This window comes from Poecile atricapillus, chromosome 2 (genome assembly GCF_030490865.1).
Source record: "Poecile atricapillus isolate bPoeAtr1 chromosome 2, bPoeAtr1.hap1, whole genome shotgun sequence".
Lineage (NCBI taxonomy): Eukaryota > Metazoa > Chordata > Aves > Passeriformes > Paridae > Poecile > Poecile atricapillus.
In genome coordinates this window covers 47759377-47779748 of record NC_081250.1, presented here as the reverse complement: position 1 = coordinate 47779748, position 20372 = coordinate 47759377, and the positions used below count along the sequence as shown (strand labels likewise).

Below are 20372 nucleotides of genomic sequence, written 5' to 3'. Positions count from 1 at the left end.
AATTCTGTCTTACATTATATGCATATATGGTGCCTCCATTAAATATTTATGTGCTCATGAAATGTTAATATGTCGGGTTAATGTGAGACTCAACAAAGTGCATTTGCCAGAAGTGAGCAGGAATGCATCCTGATGCTTCCCTCTCCCTCCCCCTTGCCCTTTCAATTTGCCTCTCCATTGATTTTATTACCAGTGTTTCTCTGCTGTATCTAAATCTGTGTTGAAGCAACCCCCCGCTCCAGTATGCAGATTTTATGTTTTATTATGTGAGAGATAAAACAGGATAATAAAAAGAATGAGACAAGTAATCTTAGGGAGGTATTGAGACACACAGCTTTCTATTGTGCTGGTGCTACTCTATCATTGCTTCTGCTTTTGGGTGTGTAGAACTGTAGCACTATCCTCCATGAGAGAGACTGAAGCAGTATGACTCATCCAGAATATAAAGTCATATTCACATGTTCCTTGAACAACGGCTGCAGCAACGTAAAACAAAAATAGCAGGGGTGTTTCTCTGATTTACTGTTACCCAGAGATGACATGGAGCAATTACATTCCATTTAAACCAGACTTTTAGAAAGAAAAAGTCCTCTTGGCAGATTCTGGAACATGACGTTGTACTATTGGAAAAGGCCAGCAAAGATTCGTGCTGATAAAGTATATATCACATCCCTAATGACTTTCTAAGCTTCTGTGGGAGGTGTAAGGAGTCAAAGGAAACATCAGCAGCACTGGAAAACAAAACCAAGAGATCATGCTTTCTCATAACACAGAGAGCATCCATCCTTTTACATCCCTGGGTGATGGGTTGGGAGCAGCTAGAGGCTGCTCTTTGTACTGCAGGATTAAAATAGATGCTTTTTGAAGATACTTTGGCACGCTGCATGAACCACATGACTTTCCTGCTTACCTTAGGGTTTGCACTCTTTTCCCACTTGTACCCGCTTCACAGGAAAGGCTTCTAGACCTAAAAAGTCAAAACCACCTTTCCTCCTGATTTTGGGTGAAATTCCAGCCTTGAGGCCCTTTGTGAAGCTGTAAAAATAGAAGGATTTAAAACAAACAAGTAAAGACCACAAACAAATCCACAAACAACAAAGAAAGCCAAACAAAAACCATGATGGAGGTGGGAGCTAAGAAGACAGGAGGAATGCAAAGCAGAGAGCAATGTCTAAACACCTGTTTGTGAGAAAAATTTAGAGATCCTCTGGGATTCTCTGGTGCTTGGCAAAATCTCTTACCTATGAAATTCATTTTCTTCTTCTGTCCCTCATCCCTAGGCTATGCAGCAGCTGTTTAGGATGAGGTTTTCTTTTTGTAAAGTGGCAAAGTTTGTTCTGCAAAGACAATTCTTACTGCAAATTTGTTTTGACCATTTCATTTTTTTCCAGACCCTGTTTTACTCTTTTTTCAGGCTCACTGCTTCAGTGAAATCTATAGTATTTTTATAACTTTTCATTTCTTATTTAGTTTTAGTGCCAAGGAAAACTTTATCTCAACTGTATCAATATGGCAGAACTTAATAGATATAAAAATGTGGAAGGATTTTTTTCCCATTTATTTTACAGTGTCACTCAATAGAGAATGCAAAGGCTCTCCTTCAGTCATGTCTGCAGCATTCATGGGCTTGATACAAGAGTGATAGCTCCCTGAAACGTTTTGCATATAAGCAAAAATTATTTTCATGATAGAGAAAATGTGGACATTTTCTTCCTTTGTGAGCTGTTTGATTTTATCACTTGAGCCTACTTTGAAGACTGAATCCAGCTATGAAAATTCTGTCCCAATTTGTTTTTATAGATCCTTCTAGGTGTGTTCATGCCTATCAATAATTTTCCTCATTTCCTTTGACCAGGACATTTAAAATGAAATGATTTCTTTCTCTTTGGCTTCTAATTCAGTTTTTCCAAGTCAGGGTGATGGAGAGCAGCAACGTTGCATAGCAATGGCAACATTTCCCAGCCAGTCACGGAGCAGCACTGCTTATAGATTGCTGACTGCCTCAGAATCATGGAATGGTTTGGAAGGGACCTCAGAAATCATCTGGTTCCAACCTCAGGGCAGGAAATGAGGGTGGAAACCTTCTACTTGACCAGGTTACACAAAGCCCTATCCAGCCTGGCCTTGAGCACTTCTAGGGATGGGGCATCCACAGCTTTTCTGAGCAACCTGTTCCAGTGCCTCACCACCCTCAGAGGAAAGAGTTTCTTCCTAATATCTCATCTAAACCTACTCTCTTTCAGTTTGGAACCATGACATAAATGGTATAGGTCATTTAGCTGTGGGGAGAGTAAGGTTTATGAAAATACATTTTGCTAAATTGCCCATACAGTTTCCTAGACTAAGCCTGGTATGTCTTGTAAATGTTGGATGTGGAGAACAGTGTCACAATTCATGGGTGCTTCAAACTGATTATTTTCCATTTTGATTCCACCTGTAGATTGTCCTGGAGAACAGCAGTCGAGAAGACAAGCATGAGTGCCCATTTGGCCGAAGCAGCATTGAGCTGACAAAGATGCTGTGTGAAATTCTGAAAGTAGGAGAGCTACGTAAGTTTATCTGTTTGATCTCTAGGAACTGTGGAGTGAGTTCAATGATACCTGAGTTTTTTCAATGCAAGGATTTTCTTCCAAGAAACGTTTCTTGGTATAGTTACACACAGAACTCTGGCGCTTGGAATGATTACTCCTGTTTACTCTCTCTCTCTTACTAGTTTGTGGCATCACAGGGATGAGGGTGGAACAGGGGAAATGGGCACCTGTTTTTTGACTGTCTTCTATGAGAAGCAGGGCAGTTGCATAATTTGTAGAGGAGAGTTCATTTCCCATCAGATGATTTGGTGTAGGAGGCTTGGTGGTTGTTATATTCCACAACCTTGTCCATAGGTTGATTTTTTGTAAGTATCATGGTCATTCTTTGTGGGATTGCTCATCTGAACTGACACATCCCATTTTCTCTTAGATATCTGAAGCTCCATCTAAATATCAGATGATAGACATATAAATTACTCTGAAAGTGTGATATTAAATCCTGTATTTTAATTCAGGGTAAACAAGCTGTCTTTGGCTTCAATTATAGTCCCCTGACAAATTGTTAGATACCATCAAAGAGAAGAGCATGTCTGTATCTTCATTAGTCTAGGGTGTTGGTGTTTATCAATATGTATAAATTTCAGTTACCCATCAATAATATTTTGGATCCAGCTGCAGTCAGTTTTGGCAAGCTTTACCAGCAAGTTTGATTTTCTCCTTGCAGAAGCAGGGGCCACAACTGAGATGCTTTGCTTCCCTCAGACACATCTTGCTTTTGAATCTTTTTTCCTTAATAAAGATCTTTTTCTTTTATCTTTACACCCAAGTCCATGAAATGTAATGAGAGAAGAGCAATGTAAAAGGCAGCAAGAGAGCCCGTAGATATTGTTGTTCCTACTAGCTCTGCAACAGGCATCAAAAGCTGTTTTAAAAATATTATTTAGCTGTTGATACACTTGAAGCTTTTAAATCTAATGTCTTGAGAGAATTTATTGACCAAAGAAAAAAATCTGTCTCTGTGCAATGGGCCAGGATAAAACCTGTGCATTTCTTGCAGCTTCCAAATTGATATTTGTGTTTGACAGACCCAGATAAATAAGACAATATTGGCTTTTGAATACTATCCTAAGTAAACCAGAGTTATTAAGGACCTCATTCACTATGTCTATAAATAAAGAGTTTAGCGACTATTTTAGATGTTTGGCAATGATAGTGTGTTGTATAAGGTTCAGACTGTAGCAGACACGACTCTTTAAAATAACCTTACTGCTGCAGTTGAGGTGTCTAATGCCAAATCACGCATGACAGATCTGTCTGAATTTTTCTGCTGGTAAATGTAGGAGGGACATATGATCGCAACAAAGCTGTAAGCCTGCTTGAAATAAGTGCTAAAGATCAATTTTATTTTTACAAATGCACAGGAGAATATCTGAAATGCAAAGAACAGCTTTGTACATGGTGTTTTAATGCATGTCCCATCACTCCATGGGACTTTCACTGGAATTTGTTGCTAAGAAAGATGATTGATCTTGAGGTTAGCCAGGTGTCTCAGATTTCCTCTTTGCAGTGTCATAACTCATTCGATAAATAAACTTCCTTTTTTTGCCACAGACAGGTTTGTCATCTGTATATGCAGGGGGCTGAATGTAGATGATTTGCTATGTATGATACTGTTTGTCCTGATTGCTTCTAAGTTTTGCAGATAGGTCCTTTGATGTTTTTACTCTTTCCTCATCTTTTTTTTTTTTTTTTTTTTTTTGAGTGAGGACTGTGAATAAAATAAGAGGATTTGGGGTCGGAGCTCAGTTACCATATATAATCCTACCTTAGTTTTGAAAACAAAATCAATTGCAATATTTTAAAATCTGGTTTTTGTTTTGTTTATGGGTTGGTTGTTTGGTCTTTGTTGTTTGGTGGGGGGTTGTTTGTAGGTTTTTGGTGATTTTTTTTTTGTTTTTTTTTTGTTTTGTTGGTTTGGCTGTTTGTTTTTTTTTGTTTGTTTTTTTTGTTTTGTTTTGCTTTTTTTGTTAGAGTAACTCTGGTTTAGAAGTGTGGGGTTAGAAAGAAAACTGAAAAGTTTTCTTTAATTGAAGAGTTATCCCTGAGGATATCTCTGGCTAAGGGATGTTACCTGCTAATGTTCTGAAGCCCCTTGTTTTGGTGTTACTGAGGCTGAAAGCGTGTGGCATGCTTGGTGTGCTGCAGTAGGCTCCCGTGGCAGTCATTTATAGGTGTGGGATGTTGTAATTGTTATGATGCTAAGGAGAAGTGCACTGGTGCTTCTGTTGATAGAAACCAGATGTAGCATGACTGACTTCTGTAAAGTCATGCTGATCTACACCCACAGAACATCTGTCTCTGGATGCAGCAGGAGGTCTGTGTTGTGGTCTTATATTCACAGGGGACAGAGCTAAGGTTACCACTAACTCATCTTGACAATTCACCTGTTCACCAGTGTGCTTCCCTAATGGTTTTGTTTATGTGGAACTCTAATTGTCATTTTAAAAGGCTGTAATAAAACATACCTTTAAAATAATGTGCAGAAAATAGATTTCTTTAAAATGTCTGTCACAGATGCACATCTTAAATGACCTGTGATCAGCAGTAACTTTTGATAAGAAATGCAGAGTAGAACTGACAGCTCAGGAGAGTGTACATTCAGGTTTATGCATCACTTGAGATTAAGCACTGTATTGCTGAATAGGATTGGACACCTTAAAAAATCAGTGGTTATAGTTCAGGGCAAAGATGCCCTGTTAGTTTGTATGTGGTAGGTTTCAAAATATATATTTAAGGTGGCCCACGTTTCTCCAGATTCTCAAAACTCACCATTATTGCATTGCAACGGAGAACTTTTTTCCCTAACAGTTTCTGAATTGTATAATTTAAAAGCCACAATAAATTACCTTTTGGTCATGAAATATTCAGCAGTAAAAACATTTTTTAAAGTGCAGAGTAGATAAAAGCTGCTAGATTGTCCATTATTTATGAAGAGCACTTTAATGCTGATTATATTCCCCTTGCTCCACCGTATTAAATACCTTTGGGCAACAAAAAGACATTTTGCCATTTCTTTTCAGTCCTCTCAAGCACACATTCATCCCAGCAAGGACTCACAACACAGTGTCAAAGGCATGCCATTCTACTTTTTCATGTCCACAAATCCAAGTTCTGGACTTCTTAATTCTTTGACTTTGATTCCAAAATGTCCATGACTCAAATATTCATCTCTTTTTCAGCGAAGTGTTTAAGTGTATGTTTAGATCCTGTGTAAATAGAGAAAGCTCAAGTGCAAGCTGTGAGTTGAGCATATGGTAACTGCTTTACAGAGGTGGACTTGCAGAGTAGAGGAGGTAAAACTTAAGAGGAAGGTTGGTGTAGTGTTTTAGTAACATGGAAGCTAGAATGCAACATATCCATAAGCCTCTGCACTAAGACTTCTGATTCAGAAAAGAGTGGGATATTTAACTATAAATCTTTTAATCTTGTGTGACTGTTGCTGTTAAAAAGGCATTGAAAAGAATGTCTTCAATGAGTACTTGCCCAGGCACTCATCTTAGCAAACATTGTAGTAATTCTGATTTCTGCAATAATAGCTGCCTTTGTATATCTTGTGGAACAAGAGGATTTTTTTTTTGTCTTCCATGTCTTGGAGATAACATCACACAGGAACATTTTGACCCAGTGATCAATCCTCCTCTTTCTGTGCATTTAGGTACTTAGACACTCCTTATTCCTAGTACACTGACAGGTTTACAAAGAGGAGAAAAAGTGAGGCGATTCATAGTTCCTCCTAAGTAGCTATGAAAGCTGAGGTAACCTCCACCTTCCCTCTCATTCAAGTTTTAGTACATGTCATATATGCTCAGAGAGGGAATACCCACAAGCAGTCTGCCAGTTTTGCTGGGAGAGAGTAACATTGCAGATAAATGTAAAAATTAAAGATGAGATCCAGAAAACCTTTGACCTTCCAGAACTGGAGTTAGTAAATTTAATGGGAAATTAGGAGTTCATTAAACCTAGTATTTGTCAAGAGTGAGAAGCTCACCGTTTTGCTTAAGTAACCCTAATGCTTTCTGTGCCTACAGTGTCCAGCTCTCTGCACCTCTGCTCAGCTCATGACACTGTTTCTACCCTCAACATCCCTTAAAATTCTCATTCCTAGTGGGAAATGGTAGTGGACCAAACTGTACCTGATTTGCACAAAACTAGTACAGCTTCTCGGATTTGTTGCCCTCCTTCCACACAGGTTCAAATGAAATGGTTTAGCATTGAAGCAGGTGAAGAGGCTTGTAGCTGGCAGAGGGATGATAAACTAATGCTGTGTGCACTGAGGAAAGAGTGCGATCTACAGGGCAGTAGTCTAAAGATGCTCATAAGACATTATCACTGCATGCCTGAAGCTCTTCTGTAGCTAAGGCATGTCATATTTCATGTCTTTTCCAGTGTATTTTTGAGCAGGACACAGATGTTCAGCTGCCAATGTTCTTATTGGATTGTTTTGATGGGGAGTGTTTTTTGGGGCCATTGCAAAAATCTGCACTCAAGTTTTAGGACAGACCACATGGGTATATGCCACATGTCAGATACCTATGTATGGATTGTCCTAAAGCTTCTGTCAGATAAATATCTCCACTGGTGCTTTTGGTTTTGGATTTGAGTTTGTATTTCTTTGCTTTGCTTTTCTGGCATGGGGAATATAATTATCATGGGATTAGAGTGAAATTAATTCACAGGATTTTTTTTCCTCAAAAGAGAAGATCTAAATGAAATGGTATTTTCACACCCTTGATGCTGTTGTGCATGTTTTTGCTAGATTTCTTGCTGCAGTTATTGCCCAGGTTGCACAATCCAGATGCTGTAGAAATTCTCACACTGATATCCCTTTCTCAGCTAGAATGTGCTGGGCATTAGAAGGTATACAGTGATATTCATGGTTGGGCCCACTGAGATGAAGGTAATCAAATCTCATGCTTCGAGGAGTAAGCTGATTGCTGCAAGGGTCAGGAAGCACTTTTTCTCTTTGCACAATTTTTCCTCTGCATTGCACAATCTATAGAGTGCAGTGTACTTTGTTTCTATTGGCCTTTCCCTGGAAGCATATTGGTCACTTCAGGATCAGAATTCCAGACCTGAGGGCTCATGTGGTTTGATTTTCCTTTTGCTACAGCAAAGTCATATTTTTATGACTGAATGTCATATTTGAAATTTTTTTCCCCTTGCTTGAAAGCTAATTGCCTTTTTACGCTCTTCTTCCACCTCCTTAAGTTTAAATAGAATAAAGCCCTAAAAATAGTAAATAAAATAAGAGGTTTTTCTTTTACCAGCATTGTTCTGAAATTTCTTCTTGTAATTTCATTTTCTGGAGAGCAAAGAATTTTATGAGTCAAGAAATGTTTGTTAAGAAGTTGAGAAACTTCTCTGGTCAAAGAGTTATTTAGTGAAATGTAACAATTTTCTCTTTCATCATGAGCTTTCATTATGAGTAGAATAAAATAATTAAAAAGCTATTCTAACCTTCTTTGTTGTAGCTTTTTGCTGCTTTTATTCTCAACTTTCTGTCATCTTGCCCAAACTGTCACCACAACAGATAACTCTTGTTCACAGAAAAACTGAAGCAGATCGTGACTGAAGGCTAGAAGATAAGCAATATTGGAAAACTGGTCCATAGCAGGGAAGAGGGTGGAGGCAATATTTGCTTTGGGAACATTGCTTGCAAATTAGCCATTCCTGACGTTATGGATATTAAATATGCTCGTCCTTTTTGATGAGAAACTAATAACTTGTTGAGTAGTCTACACTGTACTTTTCTTTTGTATGAAAGCAGAATCTTAATTTATTGAACAGTCTTCTCTGTTTACTAGCACAATCCAACAGGAGAGACAAAATGAAGCTTTCTTTTTCTGTAGAGATAATATCTATGCAATTAACCTCTTATTTCTCTAAAAAGACTCAATCTCTTTATGATTATAGCAAAGTATGAAGTCTCTAGAAAATTTCTACTGTAATCTGTGAGAATATGAGCAATGGAGCTGCAGACACCTTCTAAGCAAGATGCTTGACTTTTACCTCTGAATGACAGTGAGACAGATTTAGGAATGTTATTTTTTGCACATGGTACTGATGGCTTCAAAACTGGTACAGTGTTGGCTACTGGGTCTGTTAGCTGGAAATTCTGGCCTGCCCACTCTCCTCTAGTGCTTTTACCTACTGTCTGTCCTATGTCTACTCTTTGATCTCTTTGGAGCAGGGATCATAGCTTGCTTTGTAGGTGTGAAGTGCTTAATCTCACTCAGGTTTTGGTGCAGAATTCTTTAGTTTCTTTAAAATTGCACTTACTCAGTTTTCAATATCATTATTATTAATAATAAAGAGCATTGTGCAGGGAGAGCGACTGAAAAAACATTAAGCAGCAAGAAAGAGATGTTGGCGTGGAGACTTTTTTTTTAAGAAACTGATAAATGTATCCAAAAGACAGCAAAGGTAGTTTGATTAAGACTGAAGAACATTTTTTCTGGTATTGAAATGTGTAGCAGGAATCAAGATCTGAAAGTTAAAAACTAATAAATTCAAACTGGGAGTAAAGTGTAGATATTAGCTGCAAGGGTGCTGAACTAGAGAACCAGTGGAACAGAAAGCTGAGGAATGATGAGAGGAGAAAAAAGAAGTTATGATTATTTCCTGCAGCTACTGGAAGTTGTAGCTTTGGCAAATTTGCTAGCATGATAGAATAACAGCTGTAATTTGTTTCAATGTGATTATTGGAACCCAATTCTAGGATTTTTGAATTTTTTTAAATAGGCTATAGTGCATAATGTAGCAACTTAAGTCTGGGCAGATGTGACAATAAATAAGAAAAGTTAAAGTAAATTGGATTATTGTCATAGGAATAAGTTTCCATTGGTTAAAATATTTTTTTTATTTTTTTTTTTTCCATAGGAAAAAAATAAAAATAAAATCTCCAGAATATCTCCCATTTCAAAAATTCTGCTTCACTTCTGGGCTTGTAGAGCTTTATTAGCTGTTCATTTGGTATGTTCCATGGCACTTGGTTTCCCAAGAACATAAAAATACAGCAAACTTCTTTCTTGCAATGCCAATACTTGGAACAGGCTGCCCAGAAAGTGGTTGAGTCAACATTTCTGGAGGTATTTAAAATATGGGTAGGTGTGGCAATTTGGGACATGGTTTAGTCATGGACTTTGCAGAGTTTCACTTAAAGTTGGACTTGATTACCTTAGAGGTATTTCTGGCCTAAATGATTTGTGATTCTAATCCTGCCTTGAAGGAGGAAGCAGTAGACAAAATATTGTAATAAAATTCAAGTTTGCTTGAAAGGGAAAGGAAAGGAGTTTCAGAGAGCTGAGATGCTTGCTGCTTTTCTGGAGCAATTTCTGTGCATTTTAAGGGCTACTCATTGTTCATAGACATTTTAATTCTGAGCGGGTCGAAGTTAAGAGAAAACTAATCTTTGAATCTATTTTTTACGTCCTCATTTCATTTTATGGTAATATTTTGTAAATATAGATTTACTAAAAGTAGCCATAATCTCTTGAATTTGTAGCAAGCTATGCCTCAAATCTGAAGTTAGCCCTTATGGTTTCATAGCACTGCTGTTCATCAGACTGGAAACTTTGCTGCTGTTCCTTTTTGGAGAGTAAAGTTGCTTAATGAATTGTACACAGAATTAAACAATGTATAAAAGTCCAAACTTTTTTTAAAATGGCAAATTTTTGTGTATATTAATGTTGTTTTGTAAATTCCAGAAAGGTTTGTGTTGGAAAAGGTAAAGTGTTTTCAGTGTGAAGGATAAGATGTGTTACAGGTGAAGAGGTGCACCTCTTCCAAAGAAAGGCAGAATGTTTCTGGGGATTGAGGACAATTGCATCAGTAGGATAGCTGATGAAATGAGCATTAACTACTGACCCTTTTAATTCCCACGACAAGGCTGGACTTGCAAAGGCCAGTACATGTGTAGTATTCTGGGAAATGCACAAAGTCTTGCAAAGACTACTCCCTTCACTGAGCAGCTGAATATCCTTTAACAGTCCTCTACTGGATTGGCTTTGAGGTAGTCAATGTACCATTAATTGTCTCTGGTTATCCCTGCACACGTAGCTTCATGGATGCTTGCAAGGCACTGGAGGTACTTCTCGGCTGCTGTAAACTGTATAGTCAGGTCCTCTGTCAGAAAGCTTTAGACTGTCAGAAAGCTCTCTTAGACTTTTAAACTTTGTTTATTCTAAGAAAAACAGATAGCTTTTTAAACTCTCCATCTGCAAAAGGGAGCTTCTGAGCTCTGCAAGTATTTCAAATTCAAGTTGCCAGGCATCTGAGAGAGGAGCCTGGATAGAATGCAGTACTCACCAGGGGTAAGGCAGGCACTGAGTACAGCTTAGACTCATTTGTCTGAAGCTTTTCTCTGGTTAATACATGCTGCTTCTGGAGCCATGCTTTGTGCACTGTAAACACACTGCTTATGCTTTTTTAAGCTGCCACAAAAACCTTAGTTCTGTTGCTTGGTGGACCAAGCAGGTGAACGTGAGTGTTCTCAGGGGAAAAAAAGCCCAACCAAATACTAAACCAGAGACTAGTTAAGTTTTGTCATATAATTGTACTCTATGTTTTGTCACCACACAATAGTGTGGAATGCTACTTTAAACTTATTGATCATATACCCACTTGAAAATGGTAGTAGAATTGCTTTCATGAAGAGGTTATATTTAGCCATCAATCATTCCTAATCTCTTTAAAATGGCATGTGCTTGATTTTCTTCTTTGCAAGAATGTTTTCTCAGAGGTGATCAAACAATGAAAACAAAGTAATTAGAGCCTGAGATCTTAATATATTTTCTGTAAATTATTTACCATAGACCATGAATATTTAATTCTATCAAACGGCCCTTAATGTATTTCGTTGTAAATCTCTTACAGCCAAACTCTTCTTTGCAAGTAAAAATAACAGTAATGGTGAGTAACCCGAATGACTGGAGCTGTGCTGTGGAGGTGACACAGATTTTTAACACTGGGTTACTGATGTTACATACATGTTGAAATACCATCTGTCACCTCCACTTCTGTTGAAATGCTTGCTAATTTAAAGCTTAAGAAAATTAGCTTCTAACAATTAAACTTCACTTGCCCTTCTTGAAGAAGCATGGATTGGCTGGAACTGGGGCAGGAGGAAGCTATTGGCCCTCAGGCCTCTCACAGGCCTTAGAGAAGTTCACATTCAACAACAGCTTTAAATAGTGCTGGCTAAGTCACATGAAAACAGGAGTCTGTGAGGTTGTATTTTGTTCTGTTCCATGATGGGGCACTTAAAAAGCGAGTACATCCACTACTGAAACTGCCCTTTCAGCTCTGCTTCTTTACTGCACAAGTAATAGTCCATATTCCTTGTTTGGCAGAAACTTTGTATAAATGTTTAAATGTTGTGAATGAATTTTCATGGCATTTTCCTGTGTGTGTGGGAAGGAACTGAATTTCTTGTTTCATAACATTTCTGGTCTCTTTGTGCTGAAGTTCTGTCATGGCTATCTTTTGTAAAATGATACAGCTTCCGTGTAATTTTTAAATAGAAAGCTTTAATACCTGAAGGAAACAGAGAGAGAAGAATGCTTTTGATTTTGGGAGAGGAATTCCATGTAGCCAAAAAAACTGGCTTATGGCATTATAACAACTGTGACTGTGAAGTGGTGTTCTGGGATGGAGACAGGAGGTGAAACCATGACCTACTAGAAAACTTTGCATAAAGATCTCATCACTCTTGTAGGGCACTGGAAATGTAAGTGACAGCACGACTCTTTTCAGCTGACACAGCTGCACTTTCTATTTTGTTATTTCCTGAGAGTTTTGAAAAACGAAGGCCCTAGTTCTTCTCGAGGGCTTACAATTCCTCTCACATTTTCTTTCCTTAGCATGTCAGGAGGTCCATACATGCTCTCAGGGCACCTCTCAGAAACAGCAGCCTCCTGTAATTCCAGCTTAGCAGTTTTTGGACAACCTGGAGCTGCATTCTTTGTACAGTACACACTAGTTGTGTGCCTATGTATGCTGATGAGTCATTAGAGGAATATAATTACATGCTGCTTACTCCAGGATCCTACCACAGTGTGTATTTCGTTAATAGGGAGATGCGAATGCAAGCACCCATGCGGACGCTTGGTGTTTGTCTTCGAAGCCAGGTTGTTACACTAATCTAGGCTCCCGTGATTTTTTATTTCCTCTGTTGGGGATATTGTACCAGAATTGAGCTCTCTTTGAAGAATTACTAGATATGTAAATGTTTTCTGACAGAAGAGTTGTTAGCTGCCACTGAATGCCTTTAATGTACTATGTATATCCTGGTGGCACAGAGTGCTGAGGCTCTCTTCTGGATCATTCCAAGTATTTTACAAAGGAAAAAGTTGTGGTTCCAGTTAGACATATCCTATTTTTTTCCCTTATGCTTTGTTACTGAAGTTTGCACACACAGTTTATTCTTTCTCTTGCAGCTTCAAATGCTGTGCATTAACAGACTAAGGCCTCCAGCATTTCTAGGTTCCCAGTCTTCAGGACTAAGCATTCTGATTGTTTTTCCTGAGCCTTTGTGTTTTATATGTGCACAGCTTGCTAAGTTGCTTGCTAATAATTCCCCAAACTGACTAGTGGCCCTATTTTCTCCCCTAATTACCACTACAGAGCATCAGTTTAATTATTCTATCAAGCCTTTAAGAAAGGACTTAAAACAACCATCAGCTCTATCCACATTTGTTGTCTCTTCACATCAAAGACACGTTTGCTGACAGACACTTAAAAAACATAGCATAATGATGTTAGCTACAGGCATGTATGAAGTGACTGATAAGGAGCTAAGGAAAAGTGCTGGACTCTCTGTTCATCTGAAGTAGGTTATTGAGACACAGAAAATCATTGCTTGTTTGTGTTTATGTGAGGGGGAAGGAGGTTGTTGGTGCAACACTGACTCTCTTAAGCTTTTTGCAAAAAATTCCTCCAGGTGGATACTAAACCCTGTTTGATTGTGCTTTGACTGGCTGTGTTTCATTTTTATGTTTGAAACTTCTTAGCACAAATATTTGCATTGTAAAAATATGAAAGAAGGTCACTGATAATTAATTCCTTGGGCCTTTCCAAGCTCTGAATGACAATTAAGCACCGAACCTACCGAAACAGAAAGCACAGCAAATGCCTTTATAACCACAAGTCACACTTGTGTCCATCTTGACATTGGTAATACAATTTGTCCTTCACGCATTTAGGTCTCCACAGTTCTTGGTATCTGGCATGGAATAGAGTATGTTCATCCCAATCAGTAACAGGACATTGTTTAGTTGTACAAAATGGGACTGAACACCACAGAACTCAGCACAGGTTTGTCGCAAGATGTAGCAGAGCTTGCAGAACTGAAGCTCCCATTTTCCAGGTAGGCTGCAAGTATCCCTGTGAACAGCTCAGTTGTTAATCATTTGAGTTTTTTACAGGGCTAGCAAGCCTTACCTTAGAGATCAAAGAAACTTCAGGAGATATTCCTGAGCAGGAAAATTTACCTTAAGTCTTAAATAGGCAAAAAACTGACTGAGCCATAACACAGGAGTGTCCAGAAAAAAACCAGCAAAATATTGCTAGTTTTGCTTAAGACAGATGCTGATATCAAAACAAATGGAACCATTTTCTTAGAGGAAAAAGTAAGCAGAGCCAGTGCCAATGAAAAGAGACTATAAGGAAATGAATGGTTTTCCACAGAAACAGTTTTGAGTATGTCTGTCTAGGTCCCACATTTATTAGTTAATAAGGATGCAATTGCTTTTAAATTAGGCTTTGATTTTTATGCTTTGCAACACAAAAATAAGATTCTTAACTTGAAAAAAAAGTATTCAACACACAAACAAGAAATGCCTCCTTTTGGATTCTTAAGAAATCTTTGGTGAGACCTAATAAGTAAAAATGGAAAATGTCCAATCTCTTTCCCATTTTTTTTTAAACATTAAGCCTTGTGCTTTCAGAGGTAACAGTTTTGCATGTATCAAAGACAGTCTGTGTGGAGCTACGGTGCAAGCTGGCCATTGCCATGAAAAACAGTGGATCTTGTATTATAGAAAGACTTCAGACTGTAAGGACAGTGCAGCCCCCTCTTTTCTACTTTTATTGCCAGCTTTTCTTATATCACTTTTCTTCTAGATATGTTATTTCCAGATATGTTTGTGGTAAAACTAGAGCAGTTCCTACTATGAGCAGCTGCAGGGTGCTGTTAGAACTCATGGTCCTGATAGCAGCTAAGGGCTTAGAGGTTGGTAGTCTTTGCCTAAGTTAATGTCCCAGAGTCCAATGTATTTCCAGTTGGGAAAGTTCACTGCATTTTCATACATTATCAGGGTTGTTAAAAGGATGTCATCTGGAAAGTCCAGAGGACCACTGATCTATAAGAGTGTTTTGGTCGTGTGCTGTATTTAAGGCATTAAAAGTCTTGAGGATTATTTGTGTAGTATTCTTCAGCTTTATGGGCAGCTTGGAAACCTGTCCTGGAAATCTTCTCTTCCTTCAGCTTCCAACAGTGGAGACATCATCTACCCCTTTCTTGACCTAACTCTTCTAAATAGTGACAGGCAGCTGTAATATCTTCTAATAATTATTTCCTTGTGTTTCAACATTATGCATTTTTTGTTTTATGAATACCTAGGACAGCTACAGGATTTTCAATGTGGGTGGTCTAGAGCTCAGCCTCTTGTATTCTCTGGCTGTGCTTTGTTTGTGCAATGGTGAGGTTCCATTTGATTCACCCCCACCCCCACTGTTAAATAGCATATCTTCATGTTTTAGTAACATTTGAGTTTTCAATCTGCTTTTTCTAATAATTGCATATTAATAAGTCATTGAAAAACATTATGTAAATTTGATATCATGAAGAATTTCTTATCAAATGAAATGGCCTTTATGGGTAACTGTAGAAAGCTGCTACCAGCTAGGGAAATGAAATTTGCTTATAGTTAATTTTTCTATTTTCTGTACAGGAATTTCAGAAATGCCACTAAAATGGTGGAGAGGAGGCATACCTTCTTGAGCTTTTGGAGGAGTTGCTTTGGTTTGGTTGTTTTGTTTTGTTTGGTGGTATGTTTGGTTTTCTTGCTTTAGTGGTGGGATTTCTTTGGTGCTGTCTGGTGTTTTTGGTGGGAGGGTTTTTTTTTAATCTACTGGATTAGCTCCCTGGCTTGGAATTGTGGGGTTAGAAATAAAACTAAAAAAATTCTCTGAGGATAGCTCTGGCTAAGGAATGTTACCTGTTAATATTCTGAAGCCACTTGTTCTGGTGTTGTTGAAGCTGCAAGTCACTGGCGTGCTAGGTGTGCTGGTTTGCAGCAGGCTCCTGTGGTGGCCATTCATAGACAGACACAGAGTGGAGCAGCACGGAGAATAGTTGACACCTTAAAGGTCCATTTTGTTTGCTCAAGTGAAGACATAAAGCTGCTCCTATCTCTGCATCATGTTGTGTACGCAGAAAATGTTCTCTTTACCAGGCAATTGAGAGCAAGGAGAAGAGGTAGTGTCTTTCTATTTTTAAATTAGGAATGGACATCCCAAGACTGATTTAAAAAATCTCAAGATCTCTCTCCTTTTTGTCATCTGAGATTGTTTTCTCTGCATTTATCACAGTGAGCTGAGATAAAAACTATAAAAGTGCAATTCTTTCAATCTCAGTACCTAGAGTTTCAAGATGACACTAAATATGGTCCAACATTAGAGAAACTCCATTTTTGGAACTTCTGCTTTAGATAGGTGGAACCTCAGGTAATTATGGATGTCTTAGGCTGGAATTTTCAGGGATCTTCATGAGTTAGAATTTAAAATCTTATGGATTTTATATCCTTTAAACTTCCCAGTTAGCTGTGGTAGCAGCAGCATCTTGCACTACTTAGTTTTGAAAAAGGTGAGTTGGCCCTCAGACAGAAAAATTTGCACTAGAAGAGCTATTTCTGTCCCTGCTCACTGACAATGAACAAATAACTGAGCATTTCCATCATCAACAGTTCCTTTCCTTCTCTTTTCCACCCTCAGATTCCAGGGGTGGGTGGTGACAGCTTGAAGTGATTAGATATATTTTCAGATACCTATTCGTTTTGAATAAAAAAAAAAAAAAGAGGTTTTTTCCATGCCACTACTAAATTATGATTTTTTTTAAGTGTTTCTGTAGATGCTTTGGTAAAGCTGCTACAGTTATTTACTTCTGTTATTCACTCCAGTTTAAAACTTCTTCTGCAGTGTGTGTGTTCCTTTTTTTTCTCATTAAATGAACTTCTGCAAGGTCCAGATTACTGCACAAGTATTAATGGAAAACAAATCTTCCCATGCATGGACAGTCACACCACAAGTGGTGAGTTTTATTGAAGATTGGATTTCACTTAGTACAGCAGGGGACAATATTCACAAATATTGCTTGCCAGAGCATTGGCAGGAAGGCAGTTGTAAAGGCAGGAGCAAGGATCAGATGTCACCCCACCCTTCACAACACACATACATACACATAACAACCAATTTACTGGGAGACTAATTCTCACTTCCTTATAAAATTCAACGTTGCAGTGAACTTACCCAGCATTTTTTCCTGATTTATTGACCTCATGTTTACCCATTCACAAAGGAGATGCAGTGCTGTATGAGTTGCATAAGGAATTGAATTGCAGTGTGCATTTCTTGAAGAACTTCTGATCCCAAAATGATTAAGTGAAACCTATGTATTATTTTTGAAGAGTGAAAAAATCTAACTAAAAATAAAGAGCATCTTGTCCCCCTGAGAGGGCAGGGGGGAAAAATTACCATTCCAGCTCATTCTCATTCGGCTCAACTGCCCCAGTGGAGGAAACATTTGCATTTCATACAATGAATTCATATACCATTATTGTGCTGGGGTACAAAAGAATCTGGGTTAGAGACTGTTTCTACATCCTTTGTGTCCAAATTTTCTTGACCCTGCACAGCACAGAAAGCCTTTTACAGGCATGGCTATAATATTGTCAGGTTTTGTAGCTACATGAAAAGTTTGTACCTTAATTCTAGTGACCAACTGTGTGTAGATTTGCTATCCTGCATGCTCTTCCAGTATCAGTTCCACGGGAAAGTCACGGGTCAGCAAACAGATTAAATGTGAGGTGATGAAACTGCTTTTCTTCCAGCTGAACTAAAGATTAAGCAAAGGCAACATAGGCAGTGAGGTTTAAAACACAGACGCTACCTGAGAAGAGGTATGTTCCAAATACATTTTTGAGGTAAGTCAGTTAAGTCTTTGTACTTAACTGAACTGAGACATGATCTGGGGGCATTTCCAAGCTTTCAATATGAGTCTGTCCTCCCTATATCACCCTCTAGATCTGATTCACAGAATACTGTGAGCATTATATGCCTTTCAAGAGCCCCAAAATGCCTCAGAAGGCAGAAAAGGAGGCCAAAACTGCATCCCACTGACAGTTTCAGGGAACCCTATGACTTATCATGTCTAAGACAGCTAATCTTTTTTAAAAAACTTAAAAAATCTTCCTGGTATAGTTGTACTGGGGGAAAAAATAGCATGTAGAGCAAGCTTGGTTTATTTCCTTTTTATCAAGCATTCATTTTGAAGGGTAAGTCATCTCATTAGTGGGAGCCCATCTGTTCCCATTTCTTGCAAGGTAGTCTGATTTGTGTGTGTTGTGTGTATGCACAAAGGTTTTCAGTTTTAGTCTAGTGTTAATTCCCATTTGACTTAGGCAGGAGGGAAAAAAGTAATGCTTCAGGTAGAGAAAAGTAAGTTGCACGCACTCAAAAACTTGTCTGGAACGGCCTAACTTCTTCCCCTCACATAACAGCCATCTCTGGATAATGAGAAATTTACTCATTTAAGTTACAGAAATGATGGTTCTTATTGATTGCACCTGAGCCCTGATGTGAAGCAAAGCAAGATATTTTTGTCATGTGCTTATATATCACAGTTTTTCATCCTATTTTCCAGTTCTGCCCTGCTTAGTATTGAGTGACATCCTCTACACAGAGTGTTTCAGAGAACTATTTGTTCTGTTGTCTTGCAGTATTTCCATCCAGAAAAGTCTTGTTACAGGACCTGTTGTGGCAGTGTCCATTTTTATTGCAGTGGAAAGATCCTTCTGAGATTCTGAGGGAGAACGTGTTCATTTCTCATTCTTCCCACTTCTTTCTGAGAAACAGGAAGAATGATACAGCAATAGGATTTCTGTTTTCTGACTTCTGTTTTATTACTTAGACATTTCAGAGTTGATGTGAGCTATGATTTGAGAATTCCCAGGAGCAAGACTGCAGCATTTTCCCCTTTACCACCTGCATTTCTCAAAGTGCCACAGACTTTTATTACAGCCCTATTGGAAATCTCTGGAGTGCCATTCACTCAGAAGAGATTAATGGTGTTTTCAATCCTGTGGTCTTAAGAAAGTATAAAAGGTCTCATTTTGGTGCATATTATAAAAAGCTGATCGTGTTATTAAGATGCAAATGAACCTATTTAATGGCAAACCTTTAATGCTGATAAACAGCCCACTCCCATTTCTCACAGATGTGTTATCTTTTTTATTAAAACCCCTTTGCTCTCTCATACATTAAACTTTGAGTTTCTAAGGTCAGATCAAGGATGTTCATTGGTATTACTGTGCTTGGAAGAGAAAGAAAAAAAGTATGAGATGCATGGGACCTACTTCTATAAAAAATGAAGCTCTCTTCTGTGTCTCCTTTGTGTCTGAAATGAAAATGATGGCTGTCAGTTCTGTTCTAGTTGATACATGTTCATATTTTATAATCCTGTTTCCAGCAGCTCTGCAGTGGGTTACAGTCAACTTTCTTGAATATTTTATCTGCAGTTACATGTGCTGGAAGCTATAATTATTATTTTGTTTTTTTTAAATAGAAGCTGTAAAATTTATGTTTAGGGGACATCTTTTAAGTGCAGTAGACATGGATACACCACAGCAAAAATAGCTAGGAATTAGGCAATGGCTGAGGCTTTGTCCAGCGGTAACAAGTAGCTTTGAATGTTTCAGTCCTGGAGCACTTTGAGCCCTAAGTCCAGGGACTCAATTTTCAGAGTGTTGATTCACCTTGTCAGAAAACAGGGCCTTTGCTGCTGTTTACCACCCAGGTAGTGTGCCAGAAATTAACTGTTAAAAAACAAGATTAATGCACTCAGTAGAGATTTGGTAGAGATTTTTCTGCTCTGGAGAGATTGGCAGTCTCTTTGAAACACATTAGATTTGAGTGCAATTTTTTCCTCTAGGAAAAATGTAACAGTGGCAGTATTACATGTGATGAAGTCATTACTTATGGAGGTGAAATATCACTATTGCAACAAATTGAAATCTTTGTGCTAAGGGTTCACATTCAAGGAAAATGCATGAGCCTATCAGTATCTCATTTCACCTTGACTAGTGGGAAGTACAACCTCCACAGATGGGAGAAATGGGAAAATCCCAAAGAACTGTGGGAGTGTAGTGTTATAAGGAAGAAGGAGTAGAAGGAGAGTGGAAATGGAAGGGGGTGTTAAGTGTATGATACAAATGGATGCTGACTGCACATGACAATAAAAAGAAGTTAGTTTTCCATTAAATTTTAAAGGGTTTTTGGTCTTTCCCTTCCTGCCTCCTACTTTTAAAATCATTCTCTTTCATGGTGTGCATTGATCAGTTGCCTTTGAGATAACCGATTTCTGGCAAACCAGTTTAGGTTTTGCATTGAATGAAAATAAATTTGAGTAGATAGATGCATACGGCTAGAAAAGGAAAGAAATTGTGGATTTTGTGATGGTAGAAGCAGAAAACAAATGGATCTGTGCCTCTCAGAAGAACAGAGAGG

The 20372-nt window shown here is 38.2% G+C and overlaps 1 protein-coding gene across 5 annotated transcripts in view; it reads left to right on the top strand.

The window, feature by feature from the left end:
* The window catches only part of ELMO1 (engulfment and cell motility 1), a 301131-nt gene that overhangs the window by 150874 nt on the left and 129885 nt on the right, over positions 1-20372 (top strand). For all 5 annotated transcript variants that reach the window (XM_058832447.1, XM_058832448.1, XM_058832449.1 and 2 more), the window contains one exon: positions 2441-2549. In XM_058832447.1, coding sequence (XP_058688430.1) covers positions 2441-2549 — 109 coding nt within the window. The remainder of the gene's footprint in view (positions 1-2440; positions 2550-20372) is intronic.